The sequence below is a fragment of the Equus quagga genome, chromosome 12 (genome assembly GCF_021613505.1).
Source record: "Equus quagga isolate Etosha38 chromosome 12, UCLA_HA_Equagga_1.0, whole genome shotgun sequence".
NCBI classification, from domain to species: Eukaryota; Metazoa; Chordata; class Mammalia; order Perissodactyla; family Equidae; genus Equus; species Equus quagga.
Window position 1 is genome coordinate 42,308,828 of NC_060278.1, and position 22,933 is coordinate 42,331,760.

The 22,933-nt window shown below is 36.6% G+C and overlaps 1 protein-coding gene across 4 annotated transcripts in view; it reads right to left on the reverse strand.

The window, feature by feature from the left end:
* DISP1 (dispatched RND transporter family member 1) overlaps positions 1-22,933 on the reverse strand; it is a 210,757-nt gene that overhangs the window by 96,561 nt on the left and 91,263 nt on the right. For 2 of the 4 annotated variants that reach the window (XM_046678929.1, XM_046678923.1), the window contains exon 1: positions 16,014-16,077. The exons of the other annotated variants lie outside the window; for them this stretch is intronic. In XM_046678929.1, the coding sequence (XP_046534885.1) occupies positions 16,014-16,059 (46 nt within the window). In that variant the 5' untranslated portion in view covers positions 16,060-16,077. Of the gene's footprint in view, positions 1-16,013; positions 16,078-22,933 lie in introns of those variants that run through there. 4 annotated transcript variants of the gene reach the window in all.

The window sequence follows — 22,933 nt, forward strand, 5'->3', positions numbered from 1 at the left end:
CTGGAAGAGGCAAAACTACGGAGACAGGAAAAAGATCAGCAGCTGCCAGCGGTTGAGGGAGGAGGGAAGGATGAATAGGCGGAGCACAGAGGGTTTTTAAGGCAGTGAAAATACTCTGTATCATACTATAATGATGGACACACGTCATCATACATTTGTCCAAACCCATAGAATGTACAACACCAAGAGTGAACGCTAATGTAAACTAGGGGCTCTTGGTGATTATGATGTGCCATTGTAGGTTCATTAGTTGTGACAAATGTACCACTCTGGAGAGGGATCTTTATAATGGGGGAGGTTATGCGTGTGTGGGGGCAGGGGTATATGGGAAATCTCAGCAACTTCCTCTCAGTTTTACGGTGAATCTAAAATTGTTCTAGAAAACATAAAGTCTTCTTTTAAAAAAGGATGTTCTGGGTTATTTTGGTTGGTGCTGTTTTAATTTAAAGCATACCTACAGCCAAGTTTTAGTCTTTCAGACTACCCAGTTATATATCATCCAGTTTGCAGATTTGTTGAGGGTCACCACTTTTCCAAATTCTGATTAATTCATTACTCAACAGGATCTCCAAAGAAAGAGAGAACAGATGCACTGAAAATCAACAAATTAAGTGTGCAGTGAAGTCAAAAGCACTCACCAACTAGATTTTCTTTTTTATGTATGTCCTCATCTACTGATAGAGATAATAATCCAAATTAACTGTGTCACATGTGTGCACGTATGATATAAATGCTTCAGATACATTCTCATCTAATCCTCATTCTTACCTGAAAAGGCAAGTACTATGATTATCCTCATTTTATCAACGAGAAAACTCAGGCTTATAAAAGTCATCCCAACTCACATAATGAGGAAGTGGCAGAACTGACATTGAAACCTAGGCAGTCTGAATGCAGAGCCTAAACCCTCAACCACTGTACTATCAATCCCAGTTCTCAGAACTAATGTTAATAAGGAATCGTACACCATCCAACATGTGCACCCTGTGAGGATTTTAGGTACTAAACTATCTGAATTTTGCTTAGTTTAATCTTACTAACTTACCTAATTATACAGTACATATTATACCTTTTATTAAACTCTGTATTAAAATTATTTGAACTTGAAGTTAGAAACTCTTTGAGGATGTTAAAAACAAACCATTGTTTTTTTGAAAAATTTTATTAAGACAGCAGACAGCTCTACACAGTACTTAACATTAAATTTCCTCTTGTTCTAGTGAAACAATCCTATTCCTTTAAGGCAGACAATGTAAAATAAGGCCCTCATCCCTTGTAATGAAGACATAATTAAAATGAGGATTTTATTCTGAATACTTGATCCACATAAAAGTTGGGATTCAACGCCCATAATTACTCTCAACCATTTATTTGTTCTTAACCATGTCACCAACTTGAAAATCACAGATGATAATTCATTAAGAAGACATATTCTAATTTTCTCAGGCAGATACTGAAAGCAAATAACTTTAAATACTGTTTTAGGGCCCAGCCTGGTGGCACAGCGGTTAAGTGCGCACATTCCGCTTTGGTGGCCCGGGGTTGGTCAGTTCGAATCCCGGGTGTGGACATGGCACTGCTTGGCAAGCCATGCTGTGGTAGGCATCCCACATATGAAATAGAGAAAGATAGGCACGGATGTTAGCTCAGGGCCAGTCTTCCTCAGTAAAAAGAGGAGGATTGGTGGCAGATCTTAGCTCAGGTCCTCAAAAAAAAAAAACAAAAAAACTGTTTTAAATATCCTCTTAGCATTAGAATCTCAGACTCTAATTTCTTGATTTCCCTCCCCCTAAAATCAACAGATTGAAAATTTCAGGAGACAGCACAATGACATGGAAAGACTATATTAAACATCACTTCTGTGAACTTTCGTTTTCTCATGGCCTTGTTATAGGAATCAACTGAAAAAGTAAAAAGCTATATTCATATAAAATGTTATTTCAAATGGAAGCTGCTTAAAAAGGTACTTATAATTTATTTTCTGAAAAGACATTTAAGTGTTTTCTCCAGAAACATTAAAGATTAAATGCCACAAAAGTTAAATGAGCTCAGTGCTAGCTGTGTGCTTAGAAAAAGCAGACCAGAGCCCAAGTACACTAACTAGGTCATTTAATTTAAAGGAGTCCAAAAGCTGAGCTCAGACAGGAGATAGACGTAAGGGAACGAAACCAACGTAATATAGCCAAACCCTGAATGCAGCTCACACATTATCTATTAAAGATGGAAACACGCCTTCCCTGCTAACCACAGTGAGCTGTTGTCTAGGTCACATGAGATGACGCATTTGAAAATGTTTTAAACCATTAGGCATTTTTTAATTTAAAAAAATTGCTCTTGTTATAATTGAACTAAAAATTCATCAGGAAGAGTTACAAATTATCTAAGAATTTTCCACTTGTTTTTCAACAGAATCACTTTTACTCTTTAAAGAACACTCTATGTCACATAAAAACAAAGTTAATACTTCAATAATTGTGTTCCCTCCCCCAACAGTCTGCTGTATGACCTCAGTCTTTAAAAAAATAATTCTTCCCACCTCTGAAAAACACATTTTGATACTGGCTTAAACTTTGATAATACATCAGCTAGTGCAGACTTTTTCCATTCAAAACAATGTTTATATCCTTGCAGCTAAATTTCTTCCATATACAAGAAGCCATAATCCCTGAGAAAGTGACCAGAACTTGACAAATAAGAGGATTTAATGAGAAGGCTTATGTTTTTTCTCAAAGGCATGGCTAGTGAAAATCAGATGTCAACAATTCATCTGCAGGACATCAAGACACAAAGCAGAAGAAAAAAGTGACAGTAAAAATGCACTACTGACTGCGAAGATCTAAGATTTAGATGGGAGAAGAAATATTCTTATGATTTAGATTAGATACGGAATATTTTTTTGAAAATAAATCCAAAATGGACATACTCATGTTTTTAAGGCATGTGTAGTTTAAGTAAAACACCAAGCTATGTTAGCCTTTGAAAATACAGAAAAGTAAACATAATAAAACTAGTACGTATTTTAAAACATAAAACATTCAAATGAAAGTGAAAGTTATAGATGTTAAGAAATATTTCCCTGAGGGAATGGGGCCTACCTCATTATTTCTGGATTTAACCAGAACTATTAGGTGTAAAGTTAAATTATTCATGACAGGTTCATTGACTTGCCTCCTAGAGAGTTTAATAAAGCATCCTAGAAATACAGAACAACTCCCCATAAATTTAAGTGACAAATGCTTTTTTAAAAATATACAAAACTAGAAGCTAACAATATTTTAGTTATTTTTAAAACAACTTCGTGTTCTTTTAAACAACTTTATTGAAGTATAATTTACACACAATAAAATGCAGATTTTAAGCATACAGTTCAGTGCGTTTTGACAAATGGGCAGATACATCCATGTAACCAATAACCCAATCAAGCTATAGAATATTCCTATCGCCTCACAAAGTTTTCTTGTACCTCTTTGTAGACAATCTCCCCACTGTACCCCACCCCAGGCAACCAATGATCTAATTTCTATATTCACAGATTACTTTTGCCTGTTCTAGAACTTTGTAAATGGAACCATATAACATGTACTCTTTCATGCCAAGTCTCTTTCATTCAACATATGTCTGTGAGATTCATCCAGACTGTTGTATTGGTCTTTCATTCATTTTTATTGTTGAAGAGCATTGCATTGAATGAACTTACGCCAACTTGCTCATCCATTCCCCTACTCATAGCCATTTAGGTTGTTTCCAGCTTTTGCCTATCATGAATACAGCTGATATGAACATGCATGAATAATTCTTTTTTGTGGGCATATGTTTTCATTTCTTTGGGGTAAATATGAAGGTATGGAATTGCTGGATCATAAGGTACATGTATGTTTACCAGAAAACTGCCTATTTTGCAAGTGGTTGTGCCATTTTATACTCCCATCAGAAATGTTCCACTTGTTCTGCTTTCTCTCCAATACTTGTTATTCTCGTCTTTATAATTTTAGACATTCTGGTGGTTGTGTTATCTCATTGTGAGTTTTAAAGAATTGAAGTGTCTTTCCAAGTCTTTGCCCATTTAAAAAAAAAACTGTCTTATTGTTCTATTGTAAGTGTTCTTTAAATATTCAGATAACACCGTGTGTCAGACATTGTGTTACAAATATTTTGTGCCTTCCTTTACATTTTTTTTTTTTGAGGAAGATTAGGCCTGAGCTAACTGCTGCCAATCCTCCTCTCTTTGCTGAGGAAGACTGGCCCTGAGCTAACATCCATGCCCATCTTCCTCTATTTTATATGTGGGATGCCTACCACAGCATGGCTTGCCAAGCGGTGCCGTGTCCACACCCGGGATCTGAACCAGTGAACCCCGGGCTGCCAAAGCGGAACATGTGCACTTAACTGCTGAGCCACCAGGCCGGCCCGCCTGTACATTTTTAAAATTGTCTCTTTTGAAGAGTAGAAATTTGCAATTATCTTGAAGTCCAATTTATCAAAACATTTTTTTATCTTATGAAAAGCGCTTTCCATGTCCTAAGAAACTGCTATGGTCTGAACGTCCGCGTTCCCCGCAAATTCCTACGTTAAATCCTACTGCCCAGTGATGATATCAGGAGGTGGGGCCTTCAGAAGGTGATTAGGTCCTGTGGGTGGAGCCCTGATGAATGGGATTAGTGCCCTTAAAAAAGAGGCTCCAGAGAGCTCCCAAGCCCCTCCCACCATGTGAAGATACAGAAGTCTAAGATCTGGAAGAGGGCCCTCCCCTGACCACATTGGCACCCTGATCTCAGACCTCTAGCCTGGAGAACTGTAAGAACTAAATTTCTGTGGTTTCTAAGCTACCCAGTCTGTGGCATTTTGAATGGACTAAGCAGCCTGAATGGACTAAGAAAGAAATCTTTGCCTACCCTAAGGTCATGAAGATTTTCTCTGTTTTCTTCTAAAACTTTTGGTTTTAGGTTTTACAACATTTAGGTCTACGATTTATTTTTTGATCATTTTTGTGTTTGCTGTGAAACAGAGATCAAGGTTAGTCTCCCCACCCCCAAGACATCAAGTTAATCCAGAATCTTACATTGAAAAGACTGATGTTTCTCCTTTGAATTACCTTGGCACCTTTGGTAAAAAATTAATCGACCATATATATGTGGGTCTATTTCTAGACTCTATCTGCTCCATTGATCTATTTGTCTATCAATCATGGTCTTTTAAAGAGGTAAAGTGTACATTATTTCCTCTGTCTTGGTATAAGGAGTCAAAACCAGGGCAACTGCTGATGCTGATGTTTTCCCAGCATCCCTTCATAATGGAATAGGAACTCACAGATTGAAAAAAGGAGTATTGTTTTTTTAAATGATGAGTTATTCTTAAACCAATATATATAAGCCCAGGGAATACTAAATTGTGCTGAATTAGTTTTCTAAGTTGATTGTTACTCAGTTAAATACTTGGAATGAGTACAGTAGCAAAAGTCCCCAAGGGGCTAGCTCCATAAAAGGCCTTTCAGAATTTCCCTGATATGCTTCAGCTGGCCTTCAACTGGATGGTGCCTCCTTAGCCTCAGCCCTGGTCCGCTGTTCCAGACCAGAGTCACCAGCCCTGGCATCCTAGGTCAGCCAGTTTGCCCAACACAATCAAGAAGTATGAGTTCATTCCTTCTTTAGAGAGAAAACTGAGACCATCCTTTAGATTTTGAAATTCATCCATATTTCTACACATCCTTAGTTCCATCCCAGAAAGGAAGGAGAAGAAAATATGTCCCTACTCAGATGCTTATTTTTCTACTTGTGTCCTTAATCTTAGCTTTTGGATCAAATCAGTGTCTTAGGCAGTGTTTCTGAATCTTTAGGACCCAGAAACAAGAAATTGGAATCCCCAGGAATTCTCAACATCACAAGTTATTCTGTATTTTTCATACACTTATGTTTTTAAATAATGAGTGACAATAACTACATATACATTGAATAATTTTTCTATGATAGGATTATGCTAAAAGTTTCAGAGGTTTTCTGTAACACAAGAGATTTAATAATAAAGACATGGTTAATTATTATTATCAACCAGTATATTACGACACAATTATACATTTCAGTAACATGTAAAAATGATCTGTACCTGATTTAGATATCTAATAACAGAAAACATTAAGTGAACATTAACACAAATGTCCAAAAGAAATCATTTAAAAATTGAAAGATAATACTACAAATATTTGGTATATAAAAGTCATCATTTTTTAAATGAAAATTTTGAAACACACAAAACAGTAAGAATCTTGATCTTTGTTTCATGACCAATACTCCAAACATAGAAAAAATTTCTTTCATTTTGCACAGACGGTGTGATCTCTGTGTTGGGCATTTCGGTACATTTTACTTCTCTTAAGCACATTTACTTCCTAACAATGGAATTATTTTGTCTGCTTGCCCTGATTTTGGTTTCGCTACGAGAGTCAGTATTGCTTTGCTAATTCAGACTATAGATCACTTTCTCATTTCACGTTGGAGTATTCCACAGCCACATTCACATCTTCTCTTGGCATTTATTCTACTAAAGTATTTACAAATAATTGTAGTTGGCAGCAAATATCCAACACTGGAAACCCTCAGCAAACATCATTAGACAGCATTTGAATAATGTAACATTCCAATCTACTAGCCAGGTTAATAGCATTACACAGAATTACCTGCCCAAATTACCAGTTTAAGAACTTATTCTGCTGGTGAAACTTGTTATTTCTTGGAACACTGCTCACTGGGATCATACAACATATACTATGTGAATAAACCTATCAATATTCATTTTGTTTGCAAGAATGACTCACTATCAGCAGTAGACAGGGCTAGGAATATACACTAATACATGGCAACAGCCACAAGCAAGAATGACTGTGAACTTTTCTCTCCTACATGCTCCTATTCAAGTTCCCAGAAATGTCCATCTTAATCTGAGACTCCCTGTGCTATTTCCTGCTCTTGCTTTGGACTTGATATTATAGGGTTCCTTTAAATTAGCAATCTCTGTCTTGATTACAAAGCCTTAATTTTTACAGGAGAATTGTAATACTTTCCCTGTTTTTCTGATTTTTCCACCATTTGGGACCTGGAAAAAAGGGAGCAAATCCCACGTGGAAACATTTCTCTTATGTATCTTTATCTCCCCACCCTCCCCACACCACTACCCACATTGATTGTCTGCTCTTGCCTTTCAATCATGCCATCTTCTAAAGCTTTTGTGTCCCCTCCTTATCCTCTTCCCTTCACTGCCAATTCTTAGTGTATCTACTATACATTTACAGTACAAGTATATACACACAGAGTACATAAATATATTTACTCTTTCTGCTTCCTCACTACCTTTTACTCCTCAACACACAAAAACCTGGTTTCCACTTTCACCATTCTACAGAACCTGGTTTTACTACAGGTTGCTGACGACCGCAAATTGGCAAATGAGATCTCTTTTCAGGTTTCATTCTCCGTGACCTCTGTGTAGTACTTGATGCCATTAACCAGTCCCTCTTTCTGAAAACTCTCTTCTAACTTGGTTTTCCAAGCAGTATTCCACCAGGGTTTTTTTACTGCACATTGCTCTTTTTGTTGGCTTTTTTCTTCTGGCTTCTTCTTTAAACATGGGTGCTTTTCAAGGTTCTAGTCCAGCCCTCTCACCTAAAAACACTCTTTCTGAGTGATGTTAGTTAACTTTGACCTGCAATGCAGTTAACTCCCAAATCCTTATCTGCAGCTTCAGCCTCTCTTGATCTGCAGATACAAATTTCTCTCTACTGGATCTCTTTACCTGGAAGTGGCAAAAGCACTTCAACTCAACACGACTAGAGCTGTAGGAAGTTACCTTTGATTATCCTCTCTTCCCTGACACCACATTCAGCTGGTCATGAGGTCCTCTCTATCCTTTCTCCCTTCAGAATGTTTCTGCAATTTGTCTCACTCCACCCTTGCTCTCAAGTCTCCATGCTTCCGCTACACTGCATTCCTTAAATGAGCCATGCCTCTTTCTAACACAAGACCTTCCACATGCTGTTCTCTCTTCCTGAAAAATAGCACCCCACCCCCACCCCCCGCCCTCTTCTGCACTTTGCAAACTCCTAGCATTAGGAGTTGAACTGTGTTCCCTCCAGAATTCATATTTTGCAGCCCTAACCCCCAGGACCTCAGAATGTGACCTCATTTGGAAATAGGGCTAATGTAGAGTAATTCATTAAGATGAGGTCATACTGGAGTAGGGTGGATCCCTAATCCAACATGACCGGTGTCTTTATAAAAAGGGGAAGCTTGGACCCAGACATGCACATAGGGAGAACACCATGTGAGGATGAAGGCCGAGATCATCAGCGTGATGTGATCTCTACAAGCCAAGGAACACTAACGACTGTCAGTAAATCCCGAGAACCTACGAGAGGCATAGAACAGACTCTCCCTCAAAGCCCTCAGAAGGAACCAACCATGCCGACCCATGATCTGAGACTTCTAGTGTCCAGAATTGTGGGACAATAAACACCTGCTTTTGAAGCCACCTCCCTGTGGCAGTTGTTATGACAGCCCTTGGAAACTAACATACCTAGTCATCGCCCAGATCTTAGCTCAAATGTCTCTTCCTCCAGGAAGTCTTCCCCGACTCCCTCAAAATGGACTAGTCCCCACCTCCCTCGCCTGCATGGTTTCACAGCTCTCTTTACTTTTCATTGATGGCATTTATCATACTTATCTGGGTGATTAATAGTACTAGTATTTATTTCCTCTACTAGTCTATAAAACAGAGCAGACCAGGTACATTAGTTCTCCTTGTATTACTGTCTTTGAAGCTCTGATCTCTACCTGAAATCATCTTACTCATCCATTTATGTACTTATTTATTGCTTGTTTCTCCCTCCATGGAGTGTAACTGCAGCTTGTAGAACAGTGCGTGGCACATGGTTGGTGTTCAATAATTATCTACCAAATGAACTAATGCATAAGCAAACTCCAAGAGGAGAACCCATGACTGTTTTGCTCACTATTGATTGTATCTCCAGTGCTCAACATATAGAAAGTTGGTGATATAGAAAGCAACTGATAATTATATCTATTGAATGAATGAATGAATGAATGAATGAGCCTATTTAATACTGACCGGCATTTCATTATAAGGAAGCTTATAATCACTGAAAAAATATTAAAAGTTTGGAGATTGTAACCTTCTATATACTAAAGGAAATCTTTTTTCATAACAATATGTTATTCATCAACTTACTTCTGCTTGCCACTTGATATTTAATATTTAAGAATATTTGCAAGCAAAAGAACTCAAAAGGCACAGCTCTCAGCTATGACTAATCTCAAAATGATTTAAATTCAGGGAATGAAGATAAAAAATTTTCATTTCTTTCTTCATTAAAGTTTCTGCTCTGAAACAGCAAAATGGAAAAGGCTGACAAAGTTTTTTTCAAGATTTGCAAAAATGAAAATTGTCTTCCTTTGAATGTTACATGTTGCTGAAGTAATGCTAACATTAAGAAATGTTTTAAAATTATTTTCACCCATTCTCCCATGTCTCTAGCATAATAGGTATTTTCCTTTTTCTATGCTTCTTGTAGCCTTTGCCCCAAAGCATATATATTTCATGTAGTTGTAGTAATATGTGGTTATGATTATGAGAAAAATAGTTACATGGGGAAAATGATAAACCAGCTAAAAACTACATTTGGAAGAAAAACAGTATGACAAAAGCCAAAAGATAGTTTCCAAGTTCTACTGTTTGCATTCTGTCACCTTTAATCAGAAAATCTCTTGAAAGAGTTCCTTTTAAACAGGACTCTTTAGGAATTGCAGAGAAGCACTTATTGGAGGAAAACAGATTCACCAATCATCAATCAGTTCAACAGACAAGGCATACGGGGGAACTAGATACACACAAACCCTGGCTTTTGAGGGATTAAACATCAATTCATTTAATACAAGCTGACTTAGATTGCGAGGGTTTTTTCTTCCCTCATTCTTAACTTACAACACCCCTTCCCAAAATACACCGTATCAGAAATACAAAATATACGCTGCTCAAAGTATAAAATGTATTTTTAAAAAGAGTTAGGATCTCAGAAAAAAAGTATTTATCTTAAATGTTTCAAGGTTAAAAAATAAGTTGGCAACTAAATAAACTAAGGAACCTTTTAAAAGTCTTTCAAATAGGAAAACAAAAACCCCTATAAACTGAACATAACCAGTTACTCACGATAAGGTTGTCACTAAAATAACGTAAGAAGAAACCTTAAAATTGTCATAGTCCTGATAAAAGTTAACATTGTTGATGTTTAGGAAGATTTAGTTACTCTCTCCCAATTTGTGGGAGAAAATAAGGATTATTCAAACACTTTCTGGTTTGTCTGCTATCTTCAACGTGCAGCAAAATTTATTCTGCTATCAGAACACATTCTGATAAAAACACCGAAAATCTCAAAATTTAAAACTGACTCTCCCATCATTTTGGACATTCTAATTTCCTCATTTTTATACTGCCCCACGCTCAGCATTCCCTTGTTCCAGAAAAAATTTACTAAAAGTAGAACTTAGAACCCTTTTCATTCAGTAAGACCACCACAGAAAATTTTACTTTAAAAAATTCTTTCCTTCTTAAGATTGTATTGTCCAACATATGTAACAGCTTGATGTTTTTACTTTTTAAAAGATGGTTTGTTCAATATATATGTATATATACATATGTAGGCATTTGCTCCATCTCATTCACATCCATGTAGTAGCCAGCCTGTATTTCACATGTGATGGTTATTATGATTGGCTTAGTACATCTAAACTTAAAAATTACTAGTGGGCCTTGGGGGCCAGCCTGGTGGCGCAGCAGTTATGTGCGCACGTTCCACTTCTTGGTGGCCCCGGGTTCGCCGGTTCGGATCTCAGGTGCGGACAAGGCACTGCTTGGCAAAAGCCATGCTGTGGTAGGCATCCCATGTATAAAACAGTAGAGGAAGATGGGCATGGATGTTAGCTCAGGGCCAGTCTTCCTCAGCAAAAAGAGGAGGATTGGCAGTGGTTAGCTCAGGGCTGATCTTCCTCAAAAAAGAAAAACAAAAAATTACTAGTGCGCCTTTCTCTCCATTGCACACCCGTCACTTAGAATCATGAATGGAGGAAACTCAAGTAGGGCCGTGTTATGACTATTTTGGGTAAGTCTATAAAGCTAAATCTTCTAGCTTCATTAAAGCTAAATGAAACAACTGGTATGAAACGCCAACTTGCTCCTAACATTCAGGCAGATCCACTTGCAAATCTACCCCAAACTGTGAACCCCTCATCTGAGCCCAGAATCAGTGACTCAGATTAGTGTTTGAAACAGTCAAATGATAATGGGTCAGCAATGTCATTTCTCTGCTGTTATGATGTCCAAACCCCATTCCAACCTACTAAATCAGGACAAACGCTCCGTGTCCATTCTCAAAAACATCATTATTTTGAACATGAAAACATTAAAAACACAACCAGTTATTTATATTTATATTATAATATTATTTACAAATATAATTAGCCAGTTCAGGAAAATATTATGCCTGAAACTAACAAGTATTTTGAACTATGGACTTAAGAGTAACGGAGAAGAAAATACCTTGACAAGTCTCCTTTAACCTCAACTAGCTGAAAAATGTCCAGATGCTCTGGCTATGATCACAAGAACAGCCAATCAGAAGGATAACAAGAGGCAGGAAACTTCAAGTATTCAAAGAAGTATTTCAAAAATGTGCCTGTCTTAACAAGCAACATTTTAAGGTGTAAGAGGATAACACACACCAGCTTTCAGTTTCCAATTTCCCATGAACCTGACATCACGGAAGAAATCTGATAACTTGGTATCTCTGAAACCAAACCTTCAGCTTCTTTGATTATTTTCTTCCCCACACAAAAATTCTTTTTAGCTGGCTTTTTAAAATAGCTCAACTATATACTTTGAGTTTACATATAGTTGTGCATTTATCAATAAACTGGCCTTCCCAGATGTGCCTGCAGTTAAAGATGCCAGCACCCAAAGAATTCTGAGAGATGCATTACATCGAACTGTAAACTCCCATGAGGAAGCATTTTGAACAACTAATCCTCTGCCTTTCAGTAAACCAGATTAACTCCAAATGATCTCTCTCGAAACTCTCTAAGCAAACATGATGTTTCAAATCACTTGTAGCTATTTTCAACTCCCTTTTGGCAAAGGATTTTTCTTTCTAGGCTTTCTATGTCAAATGACTGCCCTATGCAAGCAAAGACTGCCTTGAGTCACTCTGCTTCAAAGGAAACGCAACATAAGATGGTCTCTCAAAACAGTTCTGACATCAAAGTGTGCTCCAGCTTCCTATACCTTTGGAATTGACGGGGTTAGTCTGTGCAAGCGAAGGAACTTCAAAGAGCTGGCCCCCAGCCAGCCACATTCGTGCTCGGTTGCCTCCTATACTAAGTTAATCCTCCTTAAGGAAGACATGCAGGGATTATTTACCAGAGATCTCAACTTTGTCTTCAGACAGTCACTGGAGCACTGTCTGAAAATAAGTTTGGGGCTTTGTTGACTTTGTCAATGTAATTTTAAAGCACGTAGTAGGTATTCAATAAACATTTCTTGAACGCATAAATACCTGAATCTGATAGCATACAAAACAAGTGCTAAGAGGTGTGGTAGCTGCTCCTGTCACCAGGAGTGTTACCCAATAAACGTCAGAATGTTGCTCTGCTTCTGTCTCACTATTCAGATTTCCAGTGCCTCGCTCTCTGCCATCGGCATCAGAAAGACGTATAGGAGAAACATAAAAGGAACGTACGCATCAGCTCCATTATCTGAGTCGAAGAGGCATCACTGAAAGGTCTTCTCCCTCGCCCCTGTGTCTCCCCATAGCTGAGATGGAGGGGCTGTACCGCTATAATACATACATCAGTTAGGCCTCTACATCTCCTTCCAAGTTGCCCTCTGCAGGGGTTTTCAACCATATTCATACAACAGACTACCAGAAAATCATGGTGCTCTTGATGAAAGAGCACGCTGACTCTGTGAGACACCATAAAACAAGATATATTTAATTCTGTCATGCAAACTAGGAAGAATTTCCTAGTAGACAATATTACTGTGCACGTATTTTTTAAGGAAACTCAACCAAGGGCCTATATATCACAACGAAAAACAAACATGAATTTTACATGATCATCTTAAGGTCTTGCATTAATAATAATATGATTTAACTGTTCATTTGTCTTGCCATCTAATGTTTACTAACAAAAGTAATAATAGATATGAACAATGTACAAGAGAATACCTAAAAACTGAGCAAATTCTATCTGTTTAACATCATTTTTCACCACCTTGGAAAAGACCACTTTTACTGTACTTGGCCGAGACACAACCTAGGCAGCTTGTGGGATAGCAGAGTGCCACGGAAGTTTAATTTGAGAATCAAACCATGACATAATCAGGGAGAGTAAACAGAGGGGACGGATGTACCCTGATTATGCCCCTGCCAGATCTCTTCAGAGAAGTAGACTGAGCCTTTTGCAGGCCATAGACAGCCATGGCAACTCCTTCCTTAGCTGAGGAAGACTTGAAACCCCTGGGGGTCCAGAGACCCTTTCAAGGGATCTGCAAGGTCAAAACTATTTTCATGAAACAATATTAAGTCATTATGTGCCTTTTTCACTCTTATTCTCTCACGAGTGTCCCATGGAGCTTTCTAGAAGCTACATGATGTGTGATGTTGCACCAGATTGAATGTAAAAGCAGACAGGAAAACCCAGCTGTCCTTTATTAAACCAGACATTAAAGAGATCTGTAAACAATGTAAAACAATGTCACTACTCTACTTGTTTACTTTGGTAAATACAGTTATTTTTCATGAAATATGTTATTCATGTTAACCAGTAATAGTTTTATTTTTAACAAATTAATGAAAATTTTAAAATTCTGTTTTAATTTCTACCATGGTAAAGATTGATAGATATAACTCACATAAACAGAAGCTCCTTGAGGTCCTCAACCAATTTTAAGAGCCCAAAGGGTTCTACAGATCAAAAAGTTTGAGAACCTCTGGCTTAGAGAGTAGGAAACAACTAGGCAAAGATTTAAAGGGCAATGCTAGGAAAAAGCAGCATATCAGAGATTTAGATGTGGGCTTAGGATAAGTGAGACCTAAACAGCTCACATTTCCACAGTGCCTGGGTAGTTAATTCATTTAATTTATAGCCACATCCCTATAATAATTATTTTCTGTTTTGCAGATCCCAGAACTCTCATTAATTGGGACTAGGACAACTTAATTTCATGAATGTAATACACTAATTAGTCACTTAAAATTTAAGATGCCCTACCCTCTGTTGTGGGGTGGGGTGGGGGGGACAGGAGGGATCCTGTGTTGCCACAGATATTTAGTATTTAGTGAAGGGTCCAACCAAATTCAAGCTCAACCACATCAAGTGGTCACAAAGAGTTCTCAATATCAGATACCCTGGAAACGCTCTAAGGAGAGTTTTATTTAGTCAAAGTAGCAAATTATTAACACCCGCCCTTAATTTTTTTTTCAAAAGAAATTGATCTTTTCTGTGCTATACAGCAGTAGAATCGAAACTTTTTTCTTCCACCCCTCATGAGCAAAGTATTCTTGAGCACATACCCCCAATTTAGAATATAAATTATAGAAATGTACTTTTATACCAAAAAGTTAAGTAAATTCAAACACATATAAATTAAAAGTTTTAAAAGGACAGATGAATAATACTCTATTTTATTTATTAATGGTTCAAACTATTTCACTAAAACATTATTTTATTAATTATTCATATATCAATATAGTAAGAACAGTGTTATTATACATGCTTTTTTTAAAAAAAACCTTAATTTAATCCTCTGCGATAAAGTGATTTGCAAGTCTGGTTCTAATTTCAGGTTATTTGGGTACTTTAGTTTTAGTGGCTGTCACACTGGGGAAAAAAATCTCACAAATAATATGTAGATCCAAATGCACATCTTTGGTTCGTTAACAAATCACGACACTTGTTTTTCAATTCCACCCATTAGTTGCTAGACATTTGCTTTCATGTACTGAGTGTTAATTTAAAAGGTTAAAACGCTGTAAGTGGTGACTTCAATAGCTAATACCCCAAGGTACAAGAGGCACATAGAATGAAATTAATCATCAACAGGCACATATCTAATAAGTTGAAGAATTGGGATTCAAAGCCAGAAAGTATGACTTTAAAGTCAATGGAAGAAACTCTTGTAGCTCAAAGTGCGATCCACACCAGCTGCATCTGCTGGGAGCACGTTATAAATGCAGATTCTCAGGCCCCGCTCCAGATCTATTGACTCCAAATCTGCTTTTTAACTAGATCCCCAGATGATCTGTATGCATATTAAAATTGAGAAGCACTGTTCTAAAACGTTTATATATATACTTTAAAAATCACTTGAATGTCTAGTATCTAAGAACACTTAACACCTGTCTATAGACATTCACTAAAGAATTCAACTTCAAATGGTCTGATAACTAGACATTTGTAAACGCCCAAAATTACTTACATTGGAGAGAGTCAGAGACACATAACTATGTTTCTTTAGATTTTTTTTTATCACAATAGTTCACCAGAGAGATACATACATAGTTTGCATTAGTTAGGCTTTCTAGAGAAAAGCTTCCATAAAATCACAATTTACTATTATCTTAGCCGCTTTACATTGCACATCAATGTACGAAACAGTCATTGTATTTTCTGCAAAACTGCTGTGAGTGCCTAAAATGTGGACTACTCAAAGTCATGAACCCTATCTTAGTTCTTTTGTATCGCTGGTCAATGGTAAAGTGCCTAAGTACATAGTAGCAATGCAATTAACATTTGCTACATGCATAGATGAAACAAAGCATACAGCTATCATCTGGGATCCCACCCTGCAGGCATTGTGATAAAAGTTTCATACATATTTTTATATCCTAACAACAGTCCTTAGAAGTAGGAATCAGAAGCTCAGAGAGGGAAAGTAACTTACCCAACATTACATACCTGATAAGAGACTGGATTTAAATTCAGGTCTGACTTCAAAGCCCATGAGCTAGACCAGTGGTTCTGAAAACAGGTGAACATCAGAATCATCTGGAGTACTTTTAAAAAATAGATTCCCACTTCTCTGATTACACCTTTTTACACTGCTCTGACTCTAGAACCATGATGTTTCACATACTCACAAAATAAACAAATAAAACCCCAAACTGAATTCAAACAGGAACAAATGATGCTAACTGTATTATAAATGAATAACAATCAAACTGAATGGGGTGGGGAAGGAAAGAACTAACCCTAATAAACTTCGGATAACACTGTTTTGACTGCATACTGTAAGACAAAAGAAAAGAAGAAGCATACACAAGTACTATATTCTAGTTAGTCATTCACAGGGGTATAGGCTAGCAATTCTGAAACTACTTCTGTCAAGATCTCTCAACCTTGGCACTTTGGGCCATATAATTTTTGGTTGCGGTGGAGGTCCTGTGCATTGTAGGGTGCTTAGGCCATTCCCACGCTCTAGTCATTAGATGCCATTAGTATTCCCCTCTCCCCCAGTTGTGACAACCAAAACTGTCTCCAGACATTGTCAGTGTTCATCTGGGGGATGAAACTGCCTCCAGTTGAGAACCACTGCTTTGTGTGTACACTAGGTTTAAACAAATAAGTAAATATATTGTAGATAATGAGAACCAGGTTCCTCACTGCTAAAGTTACAAATAAGACAAGGGGAAACGTTAGAAAGAACCATATCTTGTTGGATTTGACTCAGAGGTAGGAACTCAGTGTTTAATATATATGTACTGATGGCTATTGAAACAAATACACATGTGTAGATGTGTTGGTATATATACACATATCTCCTAGCTCTGTCCCCTGAAAGGGCCTAGAAGCAATGATAGCCAAGTAGCAAGGAGCACATCCAGCACCCAGAGCTTTGTTTCTAAATACCATTCTCCGATAAAAGAAACGAGGACCCCTTGGAGCTCTAGGGCTGTTGCAGGAAAAATATAAGATGAGTCTGGAATATCTTGTGTTGTCTCAAGAAGTGCTAAAATACAAACAAATGCTAAAAAAATATGGAAAGCAGAAAAAAGCCAATTCAAAGGAGCTCACAACAGCCAAGGCTGGAACAATTTGAGCAACAAAATAAATTAACAATGGTATTCGATTAAAACCCAGAAAATGAAATGAATATTCATGAGGCCACATTGATATAAATAAATGAGGGAGAAGGGATAATTTTTCTTTACAGTAGCTTTGCAATTATTGAATGTACAAGGAATGGTGGAAATAAAAAATTAGGCAAATACCATAGTAATAATTGTTGCAGGCAAGAGTCACAATGGTTTGATGAGAAACAGGATATTTGCATAGTCATCAAACCACTGTGGCTCTTGCCTACAACATTATTACTGTGGTGTTTGCCTAATGGTACTATTTGCATCTTTTGATGAAAAACAGGGTATTTGCAAAATGTTTCCCCACAGCATGCTTATTAATTACAAAGGGAAAAATAGTAACCTTACAGAATAAAAAACTGGGCAGACACCTTAACCAACTGGTCAAAGTTAACATCCCCAGTAATAAGACCTATTGACATCAGATACCCCCTGATAGGATGCGCTGACAGGGTACAGCCTCTCTTCTGTGATATTTCTGCCAAAAATGCATAGCCTCAATCTAACTATGAGAAAACATCAGACATACCCAAATTGAAGGACATTTTTACCAAAATGCTGAAAAGTACTCTTCAAAATTGCCAAGGTCATGAAAGATAAAGAAGACAGGGACTATTACAGGTTGAAAGGGACTGGGAAGACAAGACAATTTAGTGCAATGTGGGATCCTGGATTAGATTCTGGGCCACAGAAAGGATATAAATGGGGAAACTGGCAAAATTTAAATAGGTTTTATAGACCAGTTAATGGTATTATAACAATGTTACTTTCCTTGTTTTAATAATTGTGCTATAGTTATGCAAGATGACATGAAGAAAAGCTAAGTGAAGGGTCACTGGGAACTCTCTGTAAATTCTCTGAAGGTTTAAAAGTATTTCAAAATTAAAAGTTAAAAATAAAGGGGGGCTGGCCCAGTATCGTAGTGGTTAAGTTCTCGCATTCTACTTTGGCAGCCCAAGGTTCGCCAGTTCAGATCCTGGATGCTGACCTACACACTGCCCATCAAGCCACGCTGTGGCAGCATCCCACATAGAAGAACTACAAGGACTTAACAACCAGGATCTACAACTATGTACTGGGGCTTTGGGGAGGAAAAAAAAAAAACGTTCCTGCGCCCAAGTGAATATGTAAGAATTCCAGAGGAGGGAAACCTAGGAATTTGTATTTTTAAATAGCCCAAGTGATTCTGATGCAGTCACCCGACAGGAGTTTGAGGACACTAATCAGCAACCAAGATTTTGATTAAAAAAATAACAGACCCAAACAGTAATTTTTTACTGAGAGCCAACTACAGAACAGGTATTCTACTAGGCTACCATGATGAGTAAGTATGAGTTCTTGTCTTCAAAGGGCTCAGTCTAGTAGCTTTCCTTATAATCAGAGCCCCTCTCACCTTATAAAGTGTGATCACCCTCTATTTTAGTATAGAAGATCTATTTTATATTTTGTCTACTTGTAAGCAAATGTAGCATATTCTAGAGTTTCCTTATTTAAGTATAGAATTGTAACACCACACATGGTGTATTTCCAGAGCCTTGTTATCTATTTCCGATGAACCTTTTGCAAGTACATACAACTATATGTGTATAATTAACAAATCTGCATATGCTTATGCCTGTGGAACTATTTCTTGTAACTCTTGCAATCTGTCTCTAAACAATGTATGATCTTCATTTTGGTAAATGTGAAGACTGAAAAAAAGTAATGTTTCTATAAAAAACTTTGTACATTTGTACAACCTTGGTTGTTATTGGTGCTTTCTTCTTCTTAGTCTTTTAAATTATTTTCTGAGGATAAATTTCCATGCTTGGAATTACTGGGTCAGAGGATATGAACATATTTATGGTGCTTAAATTGCATTGTCCAATTGCCCTCTACACATGTGACAAACACCAGGCCTTATCATCTTCTTTAGAAAACAAAAAATATTAGTTTAAAAGACATGAAATTATTCTCCTATCTTATTTTAGCTGGCATTTCTTTAATTAATGGTACTATCCCATAAGTTTCTTTGCCAAGTGGATATATATATATCTTTTATATATATATATATATATATCTTTTATATATATATATATATATACATATATCTTATATATATATATATATATGTTTTCTATATACTTTTTTTCTAAAGGCTGGTCCAACCATCATCTTAGATATTTCACTATAGTCTTTATATGTGATAGAACTCAACATTCTTTCTGAAAAATTTTTTTGCAAAACTGTATCCTTTTTAACTGCTCTAATAACTTTTTATTTTTTCACTGTATATTAATTTCTAAATATGTATACAGATACACTATGCTGATGTTTCACATGACAATATGTTAACATTGTCATCATCATCATTTATTTCCAGTAGGTTTAGCCTGTCATAAGAAGACAAGGAATTTATATGATTCTGTCATAAAACACTTTCTTCGTTTTCTCAAATTCCATAGAAAATCAAGTTAGAGAAATGAAAATGACCCAAAAATAAAACAAATAGGAAGTTTTAAAACTAGGACAAAGGAAATACACAGAGAATATTTTTCTCTATTCATTCATAAAGTTACAAAGAGAAAAATTTAGTCCCTTTACATTAACCTGCAAATTTTCAATATTTCTTCCCTCTCTAGACAAAGATACTTTAAATCTAATGCAGACAAGAGAAGATCCCACCAAACTTTAATTTCCTGCTCCTTCTGTCAGTGTATGGAGCTCCTCTAAAAACCTGCCCTCCCGGACGACTAACACAGGACGAGGAACCACTCCTCCATGCGCAGGCGATTGGAGGAGCCTCTGGGAGAAAAGGCCAATTCACACGCCTTCCAGGAGGATTTAAATCTAGAAGCTAAATCTTAGAAGATGAGACAAAATCATTGAGAAATAAAATTGTGATTTTTATTTGCGATGTACATTTTATTTAAAATGATTTGTAATGTACGATTATTTTATTCTTGATTATCTCACAACATGACTCTATATGTTAAGAAAATCTGAGACTTCTCCATGTCAATTTCAGATAGAAATCAGATAATTCCTTGTATGTTCATTTGGCACTTCCTTTACAGATCTGTCAACATTCCAATTCTATAGAAAAGAAAATGCTTGCCGTTTTTCTAAATGTTAATCATTAAAAGTCTATAAACCTCCCAACCTCAAAATTTCCCTTTTGTTGGTCCAATCTTGTTAACTGCCTTCCTAAATGTTTTAATTTGGTACAACAGTCTTATTTTATGTGTACATGTTGGATCCATAAACACTTATAAATATACATGAAGGTACTCACTTAACACTTTGTTCCAGTCCACTCTTTTAAAAATAGGACTATCATTTGTGTCCCTTCCAAAATGTAAAATTAAAGATTGTCAAAGCAGCACTTTTCCTTTAAACCAAAACTAAAGGTATAAAGGACTTTTAAAAACCTTTGAGCATAACAACTGAAAATATTATGTTGCTAATTTCACAATCTCAAACTATACCCTAATGACAACAGGCTCCTGTCAATAAATCCATTATGGAGCTGCAAACATGGCTCTCCTCAATATTGTAAAGAGAACTGCAAGAAGGAAGAGAAAATAAAAGCACTTGTCTGAACATCTTGTCCCTTTACTAAAATCCATTAATGTGAACAACCGAAATGTTTATCAACAACTCTAAAGGAAACTGACAAGTTCTGCTTTAGTGGGATATAGCAGGCATGTCAGTTTTCTCAAAGCCAAACAAGTTAAAACCAATTTTCCTATATACAACACTTTTCTAGAACTCCTCCAGACATTATATTTTAGGATGATTATTAATTAAGTTACATATATGTAGTCTTCTCTGTCCACGCTCAGGAAAGCCACACATTCCACAGAACCATCTTTATCCCTGACTAGTTCAAAGAGGAAAATGTTGCCCTCTCTTTAAAGAACCTAAGTTCTTCCCTGTGATAAATATCCTTCCTCACAGAAAAGGAATCTGCTACAAAGGCCTGAGCAGACTGCATTCCCTAGCATGGCAATGTGCAAGTGATTTTAAGTAAATAATGTTTACTCTCTTTCTGATTACAAAAGTAGTACATGCATACTGAAGAAAAACTGGACCACACCGAAAAAGACAAACAGTGCAAGAACAATCACCCGTGATCCCAAAGCCCAAACACAGCTTAACATCCTGGCGCATATATTTCCAGTCCTGTATATGCCCATGTCTGTTTCTCTTTTTAAAATATAATTGAGATTGTGCTTTCTGCTTTCTCCCCATTTAATATCATAACAAGCACTTTCTCAAGATAACTTAAATTTCATAAATAGAAATTGTAACGGTTGCATGATATTCCATCATATAGATACCTCCTAATTTGTTCAAACATTCCCCCATGATTGAACATTAGATTGCTTCTGATTTTTGTTATTATAAAAAAACTACTTCAACGAATACCTTTATACACGACTCCTTTTTTTGCATATTTATTACTATTTCCTTAAGACTCCTGGAAGTGGAGTCTTGATACATGTTATAAAGTTGCTCTCCTGAATGTCATGCCCATCTATATTCCACAAGCAAGGCATGAATGTTCATTTCAACAAATCTTTAACAACATGGAGTGTTAAAATATATTTCATTAATCTAAATAGGTGAAAACAGTATCCTATTTTGAATTTACATTTCTTGGATTACCAGGGAAATAAAATCTTTTTTATTTATATACTAGTAATATATACATCCTCTTTTGTGAAATGCCTTTTTGTCTATTAAGATTTTGGTCTTTTCTGTATCAATCTGTATTTTTAACAATTAATATTGAATGGATATCAATCTCATCTTTTTTTTTTTTTTTTTGAGGAAGATTAGCCCTAAGCTAACATCTGCTGCCAATCCTCCTCTTTTTGCTGAGGAAGACTGGCCCTGAGCTAACACCCGTGCCCATCTTCCTCTACTTTATACATGGGACACCTACCACAGCATGGCTTGCCAAGCAGTGCCATGTCTGCACCTGAGATCTGAACCAGCAAACCCCGGGACGCCGAAGCGGAACATGCAAACTTAACCGCTGCGCCACCGGCCGGCCCCTCAATCTCGTCATTTTTGATGCAACCACAGTAATACTAGCTTGCTTTATGTTTTATGCCCTAAAAAATGACTTTAAGTTTAAAATATATTCTTCATAATTCATAAGGGAAAATGTAGATAATACATTTTGCAGAAATCGAAAATTCTATAATATATGGATATTCCTTATCTATTTCCAAAATTTCTTTACCAGTCCTTTAAGTCATCACATGACATCACACGAGGCTACTGAAAACCAGGCCATATGTCACTCATTTCACCCTTCCTACCTCCTTCACCAACACAGTGCTCCTCACTCTTTAACAACAATGCTAAACACACTCAAGTGTGATAAATGGGCATCAAGTGTGCTTGTTTGGGTTTAAAGCATTTCAACATATTTTATACAGCAAAGGAAATGGAAAAGTAAAAATATTTCACTGAGGTCATAAACAACTAAGCCAGGTGTCTTATTGCCAGAGGATGGACTGTCACTTAAGATATTAAACAATTCTGTTTTTAAACAAATGTTACTAACAAGCACAATTTAAAAACTAATACTCTTCAAAAGTCCTTCTCTGAGAGGGCTAATTTCAGTACAAGGTAAAACTATTAGGGCCTCTAATCCATTAAAGGGCAGTCTTTAACTGCTCAAAAGGAGAGAAGAAAAAACAAAAAACCAATCTGCCAAATAAACATACATTAATTAAAATGTTG